At 43.2% G+C, this 17,240-nt stretch overlaps 1 protein-coding gene across 3 annotated transcripts in view; it reads right to left on the bottom strand.

The window, feature by feature from the left end:
• LOC106560884 (zinc finger CCCH domain-containing protein 18) overlaps window positions 1–17,018 on the bottom strand; it is a 38,607-nt gene extending 21,589 nt beyond the window's left edge. For all 3 annotated transcript variants that reach the window (XM_045688167.1, XM_045688168.1, XM_045688169.1), the window contains exons 1-9: window positions 16,832–17,018; window positions 7,428–8,338; window positions 4,934–5,018; window positions 4,286–4,437; window positions 4,087–4,182; window positions 3,674–3,831; window positions 3,530–3,559; window positions 3,123–3,240; window positions 2,625–2,911 (exon numbers count right to left, since the gene is read on the bottom strand). In XM_045688167.1, the coding sequence (XP_045544123.1) occupies window positions 2,625–2,911; window positions 3,123–3,240; window positions 3,530–3,559; window positions 3,674–3,831; window positions 4,087–4,182; window positions 4,286–4,437; window positions 4,934–5,018; window positions 7,428–8,324 (1,823 nt within the window). In that variant the 5' untranslated portion in view covers window positions 8,325–8,338; window positions 16,832–17,018. The remainder of the gene's footprint in view (window positions 1–2,624; window positions 2,912–3,122; window positions 3,241–3,529; window positions 3,560–3,673; window positions 3,832–4,086; window positions 4,183–4,285; window positions 4,438–4,933; window positions 5,019–7,427; window positions 8,339–16,831) is intronic.
• Window positions 17,019–17,240: the final 222 nt, after the last annotated feature.

The following is a 17,240-nucleotide window of genomic DNA, read 5'->3' as shown; positions in this document are numbered from 1 at the left end:
GGGCTTGTAAGTAAGCATTTCACTGTAAGGTCTACATCTGTTGAATTCGGCGCATGTGACAAATATAAATTGATTTGACTCAATTTCGAGTCTCATAGCAAAGGGGCTGAAAACTTGTGTAAATAAGGTATCTGTTAGTTTTTTTTGTATAAATTTGCAAACATAAAAATAAAAATAAAAATCTGCTTTGTCATTACAGGGAATTTTATTTAATCCATTTTAGAATAAGGCTGCAACATAACAAAACGTGGAGAAAGTCAAGGGGTCTGAATACTTTCCGAAGGCACTGTATGTGTACGTATATATATATTTTGATTTGTTTACACATTTTTCGTTACTACATGATTCCATGTGTGTTATTTCAGAGTCTTGATGTCGTCACTATTATTCTACAACCTAGAAAATAGTAAAAATAAAGAAAAACCCTTGAATGAGTACAGTCTGACATTTCAGACTGTACAGTTGAAGTGGGAAGTTTACATACACCTCAGCCAAATACATTGAACTCAGTTTTTCACAATGCCTGACATTTAAAAATTCCGTCTTATTAGGTCAGTTAGGATCACCACTTTATTTTAAGAATGTGAAATGTCAGAATAATAGCAGAGATAATTATTTATTTCAGCTTTTATTTCTTTCATCTTATTCTCAGTGGGTCAGTAGTTTACATACACCCAATCAGTATTTGGTAACATTGCTTAAAACTTGTTTAACTTCGGTCAAACGTTTTGGGTAGCCTTCCACAAGCTTCCCACAATAAGTTGGGTGAATTTTGGCACATTCCTCCTGACAGAGCTGGTGTAACTGAGTCAGGTTTGTAGGCCTACTTGCTCACGCATGCTTTTTCAGTTCTGCCTACGAATTTTCTATGGGATTGAGGTCAGGGCTTTGTGATGGCCACTCCAATACCTTGACTTTGTTGTCCTTGAGCCATTTTGCCACAACTTTGGAAGTATGCTTGGGGTCATTGTCCATTTGGAAGACCCATTTGAGACCAAGCTTTAACTTCCTGACTGATGTCTTGAGATGTTGCTTCAATATATCCACATAATTTTCCCTACTCATGATGCCATCTATTTTGTGAAGTGCACCAGTCCCTCCTGCAGCAAAGTACCCCCACAACATGATGCTGCCACCCCCGTGCTTCATGGTTGGAATGGTGTTCTTCGGCTTGCAAGCCTCCCTCCTTTTCCTCCAAACATAACGATGGTCATTATGGCCAAACAGTTCTATTTTTGTTTCATCAGACCAGAGAACGTTTCTCCAAAAAGTACATTCTTTGTCACCATGTGCAGTTGCAAACCGCAGTCTGGCTTTTTTATGGCGGTTTTGGAGCAGTGGCATCTTCCTTGCTGAGCGGCCTTTCAGGTTATGTCGATATAGGACTCGTTTTACTGTGGATATAGATACTTTTGTACCCGTTTCCTTCAGCATCTTCACAAGGTCCTTTGCTGTTGTTCTGGGATTGATTTGCACTTTTCGCACCAAAGTACGTTCATCTCTAGGAAACAGAACGCGTCTCCTTCCTGAGCGGTATGACGGCTGTGTGGTACCATGGTGTTAATACTTGCGTACTACTGTTTGTATAGATGAACGTGGTACCTTCAGGCATTTGGAAATTCCTCCCAAGGATGAACCAGACTTGTGGAGGTCTACACATTTTGTTTTGAGGTCTTGGCTGATTTCTTTTGATTTTCACATGTCAAGCAAAGAGGCACCGAGTTTGAAGGTAGGCCTTGAAATACATCCACAGGTACACCGTCAATTAGCCTATCAGAAGCTTCTAAAGCCATGACAATTTTCTGGAATTTTACAAGCTGTTTAAAGGCACAGTCAACTTAGTTTATGTAAACTTCTGACCCATTGGAATTGTGATACAGTGAATTATAAGTGAAATAATCTGTCTGTAAACAATTGTTGGAAAAATTACTTGTGTCATGCACAAAGTAGATGTCCTAACCGACTTGCCAAAACTATAGTTTATTAACAAGAAATGTGTGGAGTGGTTGAAAAACAAGTTTTAATGACTCCAACCTTTGTGTATGTAAACTTCCGACTTCAGCTGTATACATGTACGTATATCATATATATGGGGCAATTCAGCAATTAGGATTTGTTATCTGTAATAGTTATGATAAATTAGGCATTGTTGCGATCTCTTGGTATATACATAAATACAGTACAAAAATGTAAAATGCCCATTCCTAGTTTCAACTAAGGATTGCGGCTTTAAACTATGGGTTGGGACCCAGCATGTGATAGGTGGGTCACGAGTTTTGAGAATACTTCTATAAATCACACATTTCCTTTTAATTTAAGTAACTGGAGGACTATTTGAGTCATGAGAGAATAGTCAATTTCTCATTTGGGTCTCAAGCCGAAATAGTTTAAGAACCCCTGGTCTAGTGCAGTTTCCCAAACTCGGTCGTTCACCCCCGGTGCAAGTATTTGGTTTTTGCCTTAGCACTACACAGCGGGATTAAATAATCCAAGCTTGATGATGAGTTGGTTATTTGAATCAGCTGAAGAAAAAAAAAAACGTCCACGGGGGGGGCTCCAGGACTGAGTTTGGGAAACCCTGGTCTAGAGGACATGATACCTGTAATAAAGGACATGCTACTCACTTGGGGGGCATGTTGGTATCGGTGGGGGACCTGGGGGGACCTTTAGGCTGCTTGTCCTCCCCCTCCTTCTTCTCCCGAGGTTCACGTGGAGGCCGCTCCCTGATGGGTCTCTCCTTCTCATCACGCTTCATGCGATCCCTCTCCCACTCCTCCTTTCTGCGCATTCTCTCCTTCTCTCGCTCCCTCTCTCTTTCCCTTTCACGTTCTCTCTGCCGGCGTTCTCGCTCGCGGTGGTCCCGCTCACGGTCACGATGGCGCTCTCGCGGGTCCCGCTCACGTTCACGCTCCTAACATTCATACAGGTGGGTTTGTAAACACACTGCCATAGACCTCCAGCAAGGCTCAACCTGCTTTACGCTTTAATAGCGCATTCAAGATTCTCTTTAACCAAAAGGCTTACAAGTAAAATGCAAATCCGACAAAGTTAATATCGATTGTGCATTTGTGTTTAAAGTTGTGTAGTCCTTGGGTGGTGGATGTCTCTCTGAGTGTACTTACACTGTAGTGGTAGGGCAGAGGGGTCTCTGTGTACTGCACTCTGAAGTTCTCATACTGTCCCCCTCTCCAGAAGGCCTCCATCTCATAGTCATAGTATGGATCAGCATAAGGGTCGTTACTGAAATGACATCACAATCGAGTACAAATCGAACAATAGAGATAAATAGCTGTGCAGCTATATACACCATCTATATCATTTAGGGTTCATTTTATTTGTATATTTGAACAAACCCATAATTAGACATGTATTGACAAATGAATCATAAGGCCTAGTGGAGTGGGCTGATCATTATAACTGACCAGCTGTTTTCTCACAGCAGAGCAGGAGCTGATAATCAAGCAGGGAAACGTAGAGATAAGAGATGCATGAAAAGAGGATGTTACTACCTCCCCTACATTGTACTTACGGATAGATTGGGTCTCTGAACTCCAAGTCACTACGGGGGAAGAAAAGTCCAAAAACGGTTTAAACAGAGACATCGTCTAAAACAATTCTTAAAAACATCCACCAAGATATTTTCTCTATATCGAACCATAGCTCCTGAGCTTACCCTGGGTCTCTGATTTCTCTGGTGATGCGGTAGCTGCGTTCCCTAAAGAAATCATTCTCCTTGTCAAAGTCTCTCTCATCCTCTCCAATGGTCACGTTAAAGCGCTTCTCCTCAAAGTCTGGCTCCTGCTCTTTGCGTATGGTAGCTTTTTTCAACACCTAGAGGAATAGGGCCATTTTTACACGAGGCAAGTCTGGGATTTCACCATAACCTGCTGACTGAACAAACCCATAGAGGCTAAACACACGTTTATTATTATAAAGACGCTTCACGAGCCAAATGTAGCAGGGGAACCCTCTCAGAAAACATGTCAATGAAAAAAATCAACATACTCAAAATCAGCTGGTGCTGAAAAATAACCTGTACAGAAGAGGAGTACATATATGCGTGTAAGAGCTGAGAGGGTGTTGTACCTCTTTGGCATGTCTCAGACCCCTCTCCCAGGCACTCTCCACAGGAGGCTCCACTGGAGGAGGGGGTGGAGGGAGCTCCTCAACAGCAGGTCCACCCTGACAGGGAAACAGATGTAAACACAATACATTTACCCAATGCAGAAACACACACACACACACTCTTCAGGTCCAAATACAGCGGGCCAGAGGTGGTGCATACCCAGGGGTTGCTTCCAGGAATGAGAGGGTGGGGTGCTCCAGGTGGTGCCCCATTGGGAGAGAAGGGGTCTGGCTTGGAGATGAGAGAGTAGTTGCCCTTGTCGTTGACCCCTGGATGGATGAACCTACAATTCATACTCCATGTGCAGTTACCTGGAAACGAAAAACAGAGCTGTATCATTTTGAAAACAGATACATGGGAATTGGAAAAAGCATATTTTCATTGAATTCCAATACTTTGAAGTAAATTGTGTTTGGGTGTAAATTGACATCCATCATCGCTGTATGTGGCTTAGCTCCTAATAATATTCCATTACCACATTATCTTCATTTCAGTTATGAAGTACAATGCTTCCCCCTGCTGTCTGAAACAAGTGTCTTCAATATCACTGCTTCAAAAGGACCATTACAATGAAGAAGAGAAACGCTACACAGGCCACAGAAGAAGAACATCAGTGAAGCAACAAAACGCAAGGCCTGTGTTGCTGATCAAGTGGGTCACGATTTTACCTTCGGTTTTACCTTCATGATACGTCTCTGGTGTAGAATGGAATGCTCAAGTTGCACACGCAATGTTTGCACAGTGTAGTTTCGTCATAAGACAGGTGTTGTACACGCGAGTGGTGCACAGGAGAGTACGTTGAGGTACCTTTCATGAAGAACCGGCAGACGGGCCTGGGTCTGACCTTCCTGTCCATGGGGTCCTTCACCTCTCCCTCCTCCAGGTCATCATCCTGCACAAATGGAACAGCTAAATATCAACCCACTTAACCATGTGCATCCGTGAAGTAACCGAATGACACCGCTGGAACCCTAGGTCAGTGGGACAGGGTGCAATTTGTATTGCAGGGCAGGTTATTTGTATTGTCACATGGTTCTGACTCGGGCTGTGGCGGTCATGAAATTTTGTCAGATGGTAACTGTCATGCAAAATGACTGCTGGTCTCACTGTAATTGACCTTTAATTAACATAAACACGTTTAGCATCTTCATGCCTTCACACATACAAGCCGCTGACGGGCGCCTTTGGAACGTCTACCCTTTAAAAAGTCTATAATTTCTTGCAAATTTAGCTGTGAATAATACAAACCTTAGAATGTCTTATAAATCAAAACATATAAGGGCTGCATGATGCGAGTATATTGATGATTTGAGAAAGTCAAAAAAAGCTTGTGCTCTGTTCCTTGCCTCTGGCTGCCATCGCTGTTCTCTCATCATGTGAACATATTTTCACCCATCAGACTATTCTCAATATAATCTTGTCTTTAATAATATGTGGAATTAGTTTCGATTTAAAATGGGCCATTATCAAATGTGCAGAACTGGGGCAAGGGAAAAAAGGCGTTATCCGTATGCACTCGAATAGCGAATGGAGGCTGCGTTTTACGGTAGTTCCTTGTTTCATCGTGCCGGGTAGGCTACTCTGGTTTTACAGCGGAGCAATGCGCTTAATACTAGCAGCTGAGAAATAAATCTAGTTGCAGTAGAAAGCTGGAATCCTCTTTTAAGTGGCAATCATCAAAACTCTGCGTTCCACACAGGATTGCATCAGTGGAGGCTGCTGAGGGGAGGAAGGCTCATTATAATGGCTGGAACGGAGAAAATGGAATGGCATCAAACACCTGTAAACCATGTGTTTGATGGTTTTGATACCATTCAACTGATTCAGCTCCAGTCATTACCACGAGCCCGTTCTCCCCAATTAAGGTGCCACCAGCCTCCTGTGGATTGCATATAGAAATGGTTTGGCTGTTTGAGGAGCTGGTGATATTCTACCTAAACTATGTCAAGGGGTCTCCAAACCTCTTCCTGCAGCTACACAGTACTTCATTTGGGAAAGTAACCAAGTGAAATCTTTTCAGGAACGCCGATAGTAACATGTTTACACAATGAAACATATTTCTCTCTATGCGCTCACAAAAAGGAACGAAGGAGAGAGAGAGAGAGAGAGATGGAAACACGTGGTGGAGAGGCTATTCAAAATCAAATACTAATTCACTGTAATTGTAGGCTAACCAGCCTACTCTGTAACCTCCCTGCACAATCAATGAACCAACAGCAGTGCCTAGGCCTATACGTTCTCTCCCAGACTCATGGATAGTAATGTTGGAGCGTAGCATAAGGTAAACAGTCCATCCAGTATGTATAATAATACAGTCCACACTCAAAGGCAATTACTAGAATTTGTTTAGTTTTGGATTATAGGCTAGACCAATTATGTAACAAAGAATATGTGGTAGGCTATTAGGCTATGTATTGTATAATGGCACAATCATTATATTAATTCACACTTTCCTTCCCAGGCTTGATCATATATAGGCGTATGCATAAGCTCTAATATGCCTATAGGTGTTCTACATGCCACGTCAATTGCTTTTAATGAATCATCACCTTAGAAAGTGCTGTCCATTTCCTTGTTTGGCTTTAAAACAAGATCCACAACTAACATGTTTTTCACTCAGTTTCAACCTGTTTTTGAACTTCTTTCTTCAAATTGATCGATTACAGTGAGTGGGGTCAAACAATGCATCTTAACAGTGAGTTTTAAAAGCACAACACTGTTTTGATGATGAGTGTTTGATGTGATTTTCCATTGTACTTGCGTTGATGTCAGAGTGGTTAGAGCAGGGTTCCTCAAATTCGGTCCTTGGGACCCCAAGGGGTGCACGTTTTGTTTTTTGCCCAAACACTACCCAGATGATTCAAATAATGAACTAATCCTCAAGCTTTGATCATTTGAATCAGCTATGTAGTGTTTGGGCAAAAAACAAAATTCCCGAGGACAGAGTTTGGGAAACGCTGGATTTGAGGGACAATAGTGCACTGCGTATCAGGTGCCTGGTGGTCGTTAGCGAGTTGTGTAGTCCCAACGCATCAGTGCCATTCATGTACATAGGAGATTACCGTGACTCAACGGTCACGTGGAATTTGACTGCGGTCAATACACATGCCTGTTGGTGTGACGGTAACATGGTCACTGCAACAGCCCCAGTTCTGACTTTGCAGTCCTGTACTTGATCTATTCTCCTGTTTTGCTTCCCTCCCTTATCTCAGTGTGAGTGGCCCTGCATACTCAAAGAAATCAGTCTCTTGATTAAAAGTATAATGCAGATTGAAGAGAGCATATAAATCACATTACTTACATCTATTTCTCCCTCATCAATCTCTCCATCATCCTCGTCCTTTTTGTCACGAAAGGAATCTCTCCTTCCTCTGTCCTGAGCCCTGGACTCTTCAGGCTTCTTAGGTGGACCGTCTTTCGGGGATGGAGGAAGGATTGGTATCTTCTCTTTCTTTTTGACGCTCTTGTCCTCTTTCTCATCCCCTTCTCTGGGTCCTTTCTCCACCTCGTCATCTTCTTCAGGCGCTAGAACATTGGGCTCCTCAGGAACCTCCTCGTCATAGTCCAGCTCATGTTCATCAAGCTCTCTGGACACAGACGACAACTCCTCCTTCATCTGATTCACCACCACCCTCCTCCTCCTCAGTCTCTCTTCCTCCTCTTCATCATCTACTTCTGCTGTCTCCACTGCCAGCTTCACAGACGGTTCCCCACTCTCATCTTCCTTCTCATGTCTGGACATCTCCTCAGTTAAGGGGGATGACCTCTCCTGCTCTGGCTCAGAATCAGGGGACTTAGGAGTTTGGCTGATCCGGTCCTCCTCCTCATCTGACTGGCTATCCTGTCGCTCCTGTCCCATCATTACCATCCCCACTGACTCCTCCTGCTCTAGAATAGTATGCCTATCCCTTCCACCTTCCCCATCAGCCTCGTCATCCTCTGGGTCAGAGATACGCTCCTGAACTACCCCCCCATCTTCGTCATCATCCAGCTCAGAGTCCCCACCTTCACCACCCTCTTCATCTAAACCACCGTTGTCTTCATCATTCAGCAGCTCACTGTCAGAGAGCAACCTGTCCTCCTCCTCCTCAGGGGATGCCAGGAACTCGCTGTCAGAAATGCCCTTCTCTTCCTCTGGGGATTGGGGTGATTGGTTGGGGCTTTCAGGAGACTGGGTGGGGCTCTCAGGGGTGTCCATTGGAGAATGATCCACTAAAACAGAAGACAGTATTTACTTATAGAATTGTCTGTTATTAAAATAGATACATTTGGTTTAATACACAAAGACAATGTCTCTAGGCAATATATAGATAACTGCCAAAATAAACTGAAAGCATGAACCACCACATTTAACCACAGCAAGGTGACTGGGAAAATGGTTGAGTACAAACAGTCATGCCCTTCGTAAGGCAATCAAACAGGCAAAAAGTCAGTACAGAGAAAAAGTGGAGTCGCAATTCAACGGCTCAGATACCAGACATTTGTGGCAAGGACTCCAGACAATCACAGATTATAAAGGGAAACCAGCCACGTCGCGGACACCAACATCTTTCTCCCGGACAACCTAAACACCTTCTTTGCCTGCTTCAAGGAAAATACAGTGACGCCGACACAGGCCACCAACGCTCCCGTGGACTGTGAGCTCTCGTTCTCTGTGGCCGACATTAGTAAGACATTTAAGCGTGTTAACCCTCGCAAGGCTGCCGGCTCAGACGGCATCTCTAGCCGCGTCAGAGCATGCGCAGACCAGCTGGTTGGAGTACTTACGGACGTATTCAATCCCTATCCCAGTCTGTTGTCCGCACTTGCTTTAAGATGTCCACCATTGTTCCTGTACCCAAGAAAGCGAAGGTAACTGAAGTAAACGACTATTGTCCCTTAGCACTCACTTCTGTCATCATGAAGTGCTTTGAGAGACTAGTTAAGGATCATATCACCTCCACCTTACAACACCCTAGACACACTGGAATTTGCATACCGCCCCAACAGATCCACAGATGACGCAATCATCATCACACTGCACCCAGCCCTATCCCATCTGGACAAGCGGAATACCTATGTAAGAATGCTGTTCATAGACTACAGCTCAGCCTTCAACACCATAGTACCCTAACAAACTCAACATCAAGCTTTAGGCCCTGGGTCTCAACCCTGCCCTGTGCAACTGGGCCCTGTACTTCCCGACAGGCCGCCCCCAAGTGGTGAAGGTAAGCAACAACATCTCCACTCCGCTGATCTTCACCACAGGGGCCCCACAAGGGTGCGTGCTCAGCTCCCTCCTGTACTCCCTGTTCACCCATGACTGTGTGGCCATGCACGCCTCCAACTCAATCATCAAGTTTGCAGACAATAATAGTGGTATGCCTGATTACCAACGACGACGAGACAGCCTACAGGGAGATGGTGAGGGCCCTGGCGGAGTGGTGCCAGGAAAATAACCTCTCCTTCAACGTCAACAAAACATAGGAGCTGATTATGGATTTTAGGAGACAGAAGAGGAGCATGCCCCCAACCACATCGATGAGCCGAAGTGGATGAATTGAAAAGCTTAAAGTTCCTCGACGTACACGTCACTTACAATCTGAAATGGTCCACCCACACAGACAATGGGGGTAAAGAAGGCACAACAGCGCCTCTTCAACTTCAGGAGGCTGAATAAATTCAGCATGGCCCCTAAAACCATCAAACCTTTACAGATGCGCCATTGAGAGCATCCTGTCGGGCTTTACCACCTGGTCTACCCAACGCATCACCGGGGGAACATTGCTCTACCGGACATCTACAGCACCCAGTGTCACAGATTATCAAGGACTTAAGCCTTAGCCTGTTTACCTCGGTACCATGCAGAAGGCCAGTACAGGTTCATCAAAGCTGGGACCGAGAGGCTGAAAAACAACTTCTATCTCAAGGCCATCGGACTGTTAAATAGTCACCACTAGCCGGCCTCCATTCAGTACCCTGCCCTGAACTTTAGTCACTGTCACTAGCCAGCTAGCACCCAGTTACTCTAACATGCACCTTAGAGGCTGCTGCCCTATGTACATAGTAATGGAATACGGGTCACTTTAATAATGTTTACATACTGTTTTACCCACTTCATAAGAATGTACTGTATTCTAGTCAAGGCCTATCCTATACAGTGCACTCGGAAAGTATTCAGACCCTTCACTTCTTATAATTTTTTTTAATGCTTTACATAAGCATCAAACTAATTCTTCCAAAAATGTTTTTTCCCCATAATGACAAAGTAAAATTATTAGAATTTAGTCAACCCTTACTCAGTACTTTGTTGAAGCACCTTTGGCAGTGATTACAGCATTGAGTCTTCTTGGGTATGACACTACAAGCTTGGCACACCTGTATTTGGGGAGTTTCTCCCATTCTTCTCTGCAGATCCTCTCAAGCTCTGTCAGGTTGGATGAGGAGAGTTGCTGCACAGCTATTTTCAGTTTTCTTCAAAAACGTTAGATCGGGTTCATGTCCAGGCTCTGTCTGGGCCACTCAGGGACTTGCCCCGAAGTCACTCCTGCATTGTCTAGGCTGTGTGCTTCGGGTCGTTGTCCTGTTGGAAGGTGAACCTTCGCCCCCAGTCCGAGCGCTCTGGAGCTTTAATTCACTCAATTCATATTTCCCTCGATCCTGACTAGTCCCTGCTGCTGAAAAAGATCCTCAAAGCATGATGCTGCCACCACCATGCTTCACCGTAGGGATGGTGACCGGTGTCCTCCAGATGTGATGCTTGGCATTCAGGCTAAAGAGTTGAATCTTGGTTTCATAAGACCAGAGGATCTGAGAGTCCTTTAGGTGCCTTTTGGAAAACTCTAAGCGGGCTGTCATGTAACGTTTTCTGAGGAGTGGCATCTGTCTGGCCACTCTACCATAAAGGCCTGATTGATGGAGTGCTGCAGAGATGGTTGTCCTTCTGGAAGGTTCTCCCATCTCCACAGAGGAACTCTAAAGCTGTCAGAGTGACCATCGGGTTTTTGGTCACCTCCCTGACCAAGGCCCTTATCCCCTGATTACTCGATTTTGGATGGTCGGCTAGCTCTAGGAAAAGTCTTGGTGGTTCCAAACTTCTTCCATTTAAGAATGATGGAGTCCACTGTGTTCTTGGGGACCTTCAATGCTGCAGACATTTTTTGGTACACTTCCCCAGATCTGTGTCTCAATACAATCATGTCTCGGAGCTCTACAGACAATTCATTTGCCCTCATGGCTTGGTTTTTGCTCTGACATGCACTATCAACTGTGGGACCTTTATATAGACAGGTGTGTGCCTTTCCAAATCATGTCCAATGAATTGAAATACCCTGATGAAAACAGCTTGTCTGTCGAAACATTGGATATTAGGTTATTTAATTATAGCATCTGAGCTCCTAGGGTGTGCAGCTCTCCTTTTCTTTTTCAACCAATTGAATTCGCCACAGTTGGCCGCCAATCAAGTTGTAGAAACATCTCAAGGATGATCAATGGACACAGGATGCACCTGAGCTCAATTTCAAGTCTTATAGCAAAGGATCTGAATACTTATGTACATAAATTAGCAAACATTTCTAATAACCTGTTTTCGCTTCGTCATTGTAGGGTATTGTGTGTAGATTGATGAGGATTTGTATTTATGTCATCCTTTTTGGAATAAGGCTGTAATGTATGAAAATGTAGAAAAAGGGAAGGGGTCTGAATACATTCCGAATGCACTGTATAACTACTGCTGTACATATACCACTCTTCTACTACATATTATATTCATATACTGTCCATAATGTCCATACTTCCCACCACACACAGTTGAAGTCGGAAGTTTACATACACTTAGGTTAGAGTCATTAAAACTTGTTTTTCAACCACTCCACACATTTCTTGTAAACAAACCAACGTTTTGGCAAGTCTGTTAGGATATCTACTTTGTGTATGACACAAGTAATTTTTCCAACAATTGTTTACAGATTATTGCACTTATAATTCACTGTATCACAACTCCAGTGGGTCAGAAGTTTACATACACAAAGTTGACTGTGCCTTTAAACAGCTTGGAAAATTCCAGAAAAGGATGTCATGGCTTTAGAAGCTTCTGATAGGCTAATTGACATCATTTGAGTCAATTGGAGGTGTACCTGTGGATGCATTTCAAGGCCTACCTTCAAACTCAGTGCCACTTTGCTTGACATCATGGGATAATCAAAATAAATCAGCCAAGACCCCAGAAAAAAGTTTGTAGACCTCCACCAGTCTGGTTCATCCTTGGGAGCAATTTCCAAACGCCTGAAGGTACCATGTTCATCTGTACAAACAATAGTACGCAAGTATAAACACCATGGACCCACGCAGCCATCATACCGCTCAGGAAGGAGACGCGTTCTGTCTCCTAGAGATGAATGTACTTTAGTGCGAAAAATGAAAATCAATCCCAGAACAACAGCAAAGGACGTTATGAAGACGCTGGAGGAAACAGGTACAAAAGTATATATATCCATAGTAAAACGAGTCCTATCTCGACATAACTTGAAAGGCCGCTCAGCAAGGAAGAAGCCACTGCTCCAAAACCGCCATAAAAAAGCCAGACTACAGTTTGCAACTGCACGGGGACAAAGATCGTACTTTTTGGAGAAATGTCCTCTGGTCTGATGAAACAAAAATATAACTGTTTGGCCATAATGACCATCGTTGTGTTTGGAGGAAAAAGGGGGAGGCTTGCAAGCCAAAGAACACCATCCCAACCGTGAAGCACGGGGGTGGCAGCATCATGTTGTGGGGGTACTTTGCTGCAGGAGGGACTGGTGCACTTCACAAAATAGATGGCGTCATGAGGGAGGAAAATTATGTGGATATATTGAAGCAACATCTCAAGACATCAGTCAGGAAGTTAAAGCTTGGTCACAAATGGGTCTTACAAATGGACAATGACCCCAAGCATACTTCCAAAGTTGTGGCAAATTGGCTCAAGGACAACAAAGTCAAGGTATTGGAGTGACCATCTCAAAGCCCTGACCTCCATCCCATAGAAGATTTGTGGGCAGAACGGAAAAAGCGTGTGCGAGCAAGGATTACTACAAACCTGACTCAGTTACACCAGCTCTGTCAGGAGGAATGTGCCAAAATTCACCCAACTTATTGTGGGAGGCTTGTGGAAGGCTACCCAAAATGTTTGACCCAAGTTAAACAATTTAAAGGCAATGCTACCAAGTACTAATTGAGTGTATGTAAACTTCTGACCCACTGGGAATGTGCTGAAAGAAATAAAAGCTGAAATAAATCACTCTTTACTATTATTCTGACATTCTTACAATAAAGTGGCGATCCTAAGTGACCTAAGACCGGGAATTTTTACTAGGATTAAATGTCAGGAATTGTGAAAAACAGTTTAAATGTATTTGGCTAAGGTGTGTGTAAACTTCCGACTTCAACTGTACATATACATAGTCCTGACTCCGACATTGCGCGTCCTAATACTTCTAAATTCCATTATTTTACATTAGTGTGTATCGTTAGATATTACTGCACTGTTGGAGCTAGGATCACAAACATTTTGATACACCTGCAATAACATCTGATAAATATACGGAGAGAAAAAATATATAAATGCAACATGTAAAAAGTGTTGGTCCCATGTTTCATGAGCTGAAATAAAAGATCCCAGAAATGTTCCATATTTCACTCCAATTTTGTGCACAAATTTGTTTACTCACAGTTAGTGAGCATTTCTCCTTGGCCAAGATACTTTTTTCCCACCCGACAGGTGTGGCATATCAATAAGCTGATTAAAAAGCATGATCATTACACAGGTGCACCTTGTGCTGGGGACAATAAAAGGACGCTATAAAATGTGCAGTTGTCGTCACACAACACAATGCCAAAGATGTCTCAAGTTGAGGGAGCGTGCAACTGGCATGTTGACTGCAGGAATGTCCACCAGAGCTTTTGCCAGAGAATAGAATGTTAATTTCTCGACCTTAAGCCACCTCCTACATAATTTTAGAGAATTTGGCAGTACGTCCAACCGGCCTCACAATCGCAGATCACGTGTAACCACGCCAGCCCAGGACCTCCACATCCAGCTTCTTCACCTGCGGGATCGACTGAGATCAACTACCCGGACAGCTGATGAAACTGGGCGCAGCCATAGGCCCACTCACTTGGGAGCTAGGCCCATATGTCAGTCAGTAATTCTGATTGACAGGGCCTAGCTCCCAAGTTGGTGTGCCTATGTCCTCCCATGACTGCACCCCTGCCCAGTTATGTGAAAACCATGGATTAGGGCCTAATGAATTTAGTTCAAATCAAATGTATTTATATAGTCCTTCTTACATCAGCTGATATCTCAAAGTGCTGTACAGAAACCCTAAAACCCCAAACAGCAAGCAATACAGGTGTAGAAGCACATCGGCTAGGAAAAACTCCCGAGAAAGGCCAAAACCTAGGAAGAAACCTAGATAGGAACCAGGCTATGAGGGGTGGCCAGTCCTCTTCTGGCTGTGCCGGGTGGAGATTTTAACAGAACATGGACTCATTTCCTTATATGAACTCAGTAAAATCATTAATTGTTTCATGTTGGGTTTATATTTTTGTTCAGTATACAGTACCAGTCAAAAGTTTGGACACTCCTACTCATTCAAGTGTTTTTATTTATTTTTTTACTATTTTCTACATTGTAGAATAATAGTGAAGACATCAAAACTATGAAATAACACATATGGAATCATGTAGTAACCAAAATATATTTTATATTTGACATTCATCAAAGCAGCCACCCTTTGCCTTGATGACAGCTTTGCACACTCCTGGCATTCTCTCAACAAGTCTCATGAGGTAGTCACCTGGAATGCATTTCAATTAACAGGTATGCCTTGTTAAAAGTTAATTTGTGGTATTTCTTCCCTTCTTAATGCATCTGAGCCAATCAGTTGGGGTGCTATACAGAAGAGAGCCCTATTTGGTAAAAGACCAAGTCCATATTATGGCAACAACAGCTCAAATTAGCGATGAGAAACAGTCCATTCTTTAAGACATGAAGGTCAGTCAATATCAAAAATTAAGAACTTTGAAAGTTTCTTCAAGTGCAGTCGCAAAAACCATCAAGAAATATGATGGAACTGGCTCATGAGGACCGCCACAGGAAAGAAAGACCCAGAGTTACCTCTGCTGCTGAGGGTAAGTTCATTAGAGTTACCAGCCTCAAGAATTGCAGCCCAAGTAAATGATTCACAAAGTTCAAATAACAGACACTTTTCAACATCCACTGTTCACAGGAGACCGCGTTAATCAGGCCTTCATGGTTAAATTATAGCAAAGGAACCACTACTAAAGGACACCAATATTAAGAAGACTTGCTTGGGCCAAGAAACACGAGCAACAGGCATTAGACCAGTGGAAACCTATCCTTTGGTCTGATGAGTCCAAAGTTCAGATTTTTGGTTCCCAGCATGAAGCATGGAGGTGGAGTGATGGTGCTTTGCTGGTGACACTGTCAGTGATTTATTTAGAATTCAAGGCACACTAAACCAGCAGGGCTACCACAGCATTCTGCAGTGATACGCCATCCCATCTGGTTTGCGCTTAGTGGGACTATCATTTGTTTTTACAACACCAGGCAGCGTAAGGTCTATTTGACCAAGAAGGAGGGTGATGCATCTGATGACCTGGTCTCCACAATCACCTGACCTCAACCCAATTGAGATGGTTTGGGATGAGTTGGACAGCAGAGCGAAGGAAATGTAGCCAACAAGTGCTCAGCATGTGGGAACTCATTCAAGACAGTTGGAAAAGCATTTCAGGTAAAGATGGTGGAAAGAATGCCAAGAGTGTGCAAAGCTGTCAAGGAAGACGGTGGCTACTTTGAAGAATCTAAAATATGTTTTGATTTCTTTTTTTGGTTACTACATGATTCCATGTGTTATTTCATAGTTTGTCCACTATTCTACAATGTAGTGAAAATAAAACCCCTTAAATGAGTAGGTGTCAACTTGACTGGTACTGTATGTGACCATGAAAATGTGATTTCATTTAAATTATCAATATAGGGAGTCAATCCATTTCTCGATGGAAGTCGTCAAAGCGCGAATTTGAGCTAGTTATCTGATTGCATATGGCTACAAAGTTCGCAATAAGATACATGCATGTAGGGAGTGCATCTGCCATATCTCGAGAATAGCGCAGGTCAGTAAGTCTGTCAGAAATAATTACATATTGATATTTTAAATCAAATAACATTTTATTGGTAAGTTACCTAGCGAACGTTCGCTAGCTAGCGAACGTTAACTAGTTATGTTTCAACTAGAGCAGGTGATCATAGCTGCCTTCAACACAATTCTCATATTAAAACTGGGGGACTCTGTTTATAGTATAACAATGTCGTAGCTAGATAGATAAGCGAATTAAGAGGCAACTTCAGCGCAGTAGGACGAAAAGATGTCTCGTTAGCTTACAACAACAATGCTAACGTTAGCTAGTTACCGGGTGAAGCAGGCCCGAAAACTGCGAGGGCTATACCAGACAAGAGGCTAACGTCTGATTTGTATTTAGGAGATGCCACAATGAGTTAAACAAAGGTTTAACCAACCCATACAACTGAAAAGCAACTTTATACACGCAAAATACCACTTTCTGGTCTGCTATCGAAGCATGCTTGTCTGTTCAATTAACAATGCAACCCTCCCCCTACAAACACCAGTAACGTTAGCTAGATAAACTTGAAATATTTTCAGTCACCTTTCCAACCTGAACCTCGTTGAAGACAGGCGGCGTTAAGAACAACCCCGTCTCTCTTCCTCTTTGTCTGAGGCTCTACAATAAATAATGGTATGGTTATTTAGCTGCTATGCTGGAGGAAATAAAAAAAACCTACACGATACAGTGAGAGCGGCCATTGCAGTGACGTCATCAAAATACGACACTGTCAGCTTAAGCCATAAACGGGCAACGTTATTGTGCTTTGGCGCCACCGTGCGCTCAATATTAAACTTGACTTCAATAACGTCTAAACAAAAAACACTCCGCAATGATTTTTTTATTTTTTATTTATTTCACCTTTATTTAAGGCTAGTTGAGAACAACTTCTCATTTACAACTGCGACCTGGCCAAGATAAAGCAAAGCAGTGCGACACAAACAACAACAGA

Source organism: Salmo salar, chromosome ssa10 (assembly GCF_905237065.1).
Source record: "Salmo salar chromosome ssa10, Ssal_v3.1, whole genome shotgun sequence".
In the NCBI taxonomy this organism is placed as follows: Eukaryota; Metazoa; Chordata; class Actinopteri; order Salmoniformes; family Salmonidae; genus Salmo; species Salmo salar.
The sequence above is the reverse complement of the archived record's forward strand: the minus strand, read 5'-3'. Positions and strand labels throughout refer to the sequence as shown.